Source organism: Elephantulus edwardii, unplaced genomic scaffold (genome assembly GCF_000299155.1).
Source record: "Elephantulus edwardii isolate Elephantulus edwardi_28Jun2011 unplaced genomic scaffold, EleEdw1.0 scaffold00018, whole genome shotgun sequence".
NCBI classification, from domain to species: Eukaryota; Metazoa; Chordata; class Mammalia; order Macroscelidea; family Macroscelididae; genus Elephantulus; species Elephantulus edwardii.
Window position 1 is genome coordinate 23,543,248 of NW_006399768.1, and position 3,798 is coordinate 23,547,045.

At 37.4% G+C, this 3,798-nt stretch overlaps 1 protein-coding gene across 1 annotated transcript in view; it reads right to left on the minus strand.

The window, feature by feature from the left end:
- Positions 1–2,612: 2,612 nt before the first annotated feature.
- The window catches only part of CASP3 (caspase 3, apoptosis-related cysteine peptidase), an 8,589-nt gene continuing 7,403 nt past the window's right edge, over positions 2,613–3,798 (minus strand). Inside the window, exon 6 of the mRNA XM_006882234.1 lies at positions 2,613–2,927. Coding sequence (XP_006882296.1) covers positions 2,698–2,927 — 230 coding nt within the window. The 3' untranslated portion in view covers positions 2,613–2,697. The remainder of the gene's footprint in view (positions 2,928–3,798) is intronic.

Sequence of the window (3,798 nt, forward strand, 5' to 3'; positions counted from 1 at the left end):
GGATTCGAACCGTGTTCCTCTGGGATTGTACATTTCCATTTTTACAATGAAGACTAAACTCTTCACTCAAGTTTCAGGGACATTTGGTCTTTTTTTTTCTATTGGGTTCTTCATCTTTTCTTCCTAACATATGTTGTCAGTGTCCACGAGCTGATTCAAACTCATGGTGACCCCATGTGTATCAGAAAAACTGTACTCCACAGGATTTCAATGATGGGCAATCTCTTCCCATCCAATTTACTGCCTCTGAAAACCCACTGGAGGGTCAGCTATGGGTCAGTTCCGACTGAAGAGTGCACAACAATCTTACAGAAATACACTGTGGTGCGACTGAGTGAATTCAAACTATCAACTTTTCAGTTAGTACCAAAATGCAAAGCACCTGCACCGTCCTTTTAATATGAGACCTCTTTATATAGGAGAGATTAGAATGGTTAGATTTTCTTAATACATTAAAGACTCAGCCATAAAACAGTCAAAGTCATCAATGCCACTATTTACTGCTGAAGGAGTCCTGTTTCCATTTAGGACAACTTTGTATTTCTGACTTTAATGTCATTCATATTCTCACTATGTTATTGTTCTATTTTAACTACATAAAAAAGAAGAAACATCCAGTCCTTATCTCCTGCCAGTAAACACTGATGATTTTCTTACATATACTTAGCTCTTATCCCTCCCTGCCACCTCCCATCATTAGCGGTTTGAATCCACCGTAGCTTCTATGGAGAAAGATGGCAATCTCCTCCTGTCAGTATTTACAGCCAACGATTTAAACCCAATGGAAGGTCTCCATGAGTTGGAATTTACTTGATGGCAGTGGCTTTGGTACTGATTGAGTGGTTCAAATGATCAAAAAAAAAATGATCAAGCATTATACTACCTGGCCGTTCTTCAAAGACAGGCCTGGTGAGCTGCTTGTGAGAGGTTGCAGGCTTGAAAACTCTCTGGAACAATTCTACTTTGCACACATGGGGCTGCTATGAATTATACTCAACTCAAGAGCAACTAACATGGTAGAAAACGTTTTATTTCAGTAATATCTTTTTATAAGCAAGCCAAAAAAATACAACCACATTTAAGGACTGAAATCTATGTATACATTTTTTCATTGAGTCATTTTAGGGACAGGGATTTCTGAGCACCTGAGCATCATAATTAATTCTTCTTATCCTACCTATTCAGAAATATGCCATCAGTTTGAAGTATCAGTTCCTGCTACATCTTCTTTGACTGCTTGCACACTAAGTTCCTGGTTAAAAATAATTTCACTTCCAATTAGTAGTATAACATCAAAGACAACAACAATGAAAAACTCAAACACACTGGTAATTTTTTAAAATTTGTATTTTGAAATAAAAATTCAGGATAAAATTTTTTATAAAATTGTCACACAAGAACTCTCTGAAGATATCATTACATGTTATTCTAATGCCCCTCCCCTCCTGTCTGGCTTCTGCTTCCTCATGCACCAAAGGAGAGGCTCAGACACGATGAGTTCTGAAGTCCTGTGAGCCCTGGTCCTTTCAGTTTAGAGGACAGTATGATACCACAGCTTCCCTCCGATTGTAAACTTCCACAAAAAAATAACTTACCATGCTTAAAATGTTTACTACAAAGAGAAGGATGGTCCCCCCCCCCCTTATTATGACTCTCAATACCTTTAGGAATTTGCCAGTTCAGAAGTGTCTGATTCTGAACAGTCCTTTTCTGAAGCCAGAGTCTAAGGCTGCAGATTTTCAAAGGCTGTTCAGTGTCTACACAGAAGTCAAACACCTTTGCTCCGATTACCAAGAGTCCAGCTGATTGATTTAGGGCCCTTTCCTTACAGTCCACTGTTTATCATTCAAGCTGCATTTTGATATGTGCCCCATTTGTTCATTTATATTGCTAATAATAATGACATTTGAAGTCAGTACATTACATAACAGTTTACCAGGTATTCTGCTGGTATAATAAGTGATTTGTATAGGGAAAGAAAAAGGGTCTTTATGCTGGTAGATCAACATGTTTCTTAGCACCTCATAGTAATTCTGTCCCAACCTTCAACTTTACATTTGGCTTTAAAAAAGTCAACTACGTGTGCCCTCATTCTCAAACAAAATCTCTAATTTCTTTTTCAATATTAAACATGATTTTTTTTAAAAAAAAATCACAAAGTCATGCTCAGGACAAAACTTTCACAAAACCGAGTGCTCACATAAGTGTTTTAAAAATACAATGAACCAGTTTTAAAAGTAAAGGTCTGTAAGCCTTTGATCATGCCAGTGGATCCCCAAGTTCTAGGATACAATATTCTACAACATCACTTCTAATTGAGAAAATAAAAACTGTAGTCTTAACTACAACCTTACAATAGAATTCATTACTGCCATGTGTAACTTTTTCATAATTACCTGAAAATTCATAGCATAGTATTACTCAAACTTGCTAATTATGGAATCTGTAAATTTAGTCATTTCCTCTCATAATGTTTAGAACACTATACAGTTTATTACTAACTTGATTTTAACTACCTGATTTTGAGTTTGAGGTAGTTTCAGTGGTTCTATTGCTATGAAAACATTATGTTTCAAAGGACCATTTAAAATATCAGATTAGCCATAAAAGAAAGAAGGAAATACAGTATCAGTTACAACTGTCTTCTCACTTGGCTTACAAACAAAAAAATGAAGAAAAACACCACCAGGCATTCTTTTAGTGATAAAAATATAGTTCCTTTGTGAGCATGGACACAATGCATGGAATCTGCTTCTTTGCATGAAATGCAGAGTCAAGGGAATAGGACTCAAATTCTGTTGCCACCTTCCGGTTAACCCGAGTGAGGATGTGCATGAGTTCGAGCTTGTGAGCATACTGTTTCAGCATAGCACAGAGGGACTGGATAAACCAGGAGCCATCCTTTGAGTTTCGCCAGGAATAGTACCCTACAAAGCAAAATATAACCAAAATGTTACGGAAGTCTGATTTTAGCTGAGTTAGAAACTACTGCATAACCACAAGGGGAAAAGATATGCATAAATTCCCAAAGTTTATAGTTGTGATGTTATTAGTCTGAGTCATAGCAACCTTATGAACAGCAGATTTCAACCCAGTCCTGTCCTGCTCCATCCTCAAACTTCCTGACACACTAGAGCCCATTGCAGCACTCACTGTGTCAATCCACCTTCGTCAACCCTCCACTCTTCCCAGAATCATGTTCCTCTCCAAGGAACAGCACCTCCTAGCAACATGGCCAAAGCATGTGATGCAAAGTCTCATCATTGTTGTCTCCAAAGAGAACTCCAGCTGCACTCTCTCCAAGACATAATTATTTGTTCTTTTGCCAGTCCATGGGAAGGTCAGTGCTCTTCTCCAACACCACAGATCAAAGGTATCAATTCTTCTGTTATCATTATTCACTGTCCAGCTCTTACATGCACAGCAAGTGATCAGAAAGACCATGGCCTGAATAAGATGCACCTTAGGCCTCAAACTAAGTTAAACTAGTTGTGTTTGCACTAAAAAAAATGCTTTCAGAAGGAAGGATACTGAAGGGGAGGAAAATGTCCTATGTATGCATCTCAATTTTGAAAACCTATTGGAGGGTCAGCTATGTATCGCTTCCAACTTGATGACAAACAAACAACATATATACACTTCTGCTTAGAGAGAGAGAAAAAAAAAGAATTGTGGATTAATTCGATCATTCAGTTATTGAACAGTACTACATTCTGGATTTCCCTTCCAATACAGAATTAGTAAGTGTACAGAAGGTAAGACGATGCAGAAGAAAAAGTACTTTATTTTTTTTTTTTT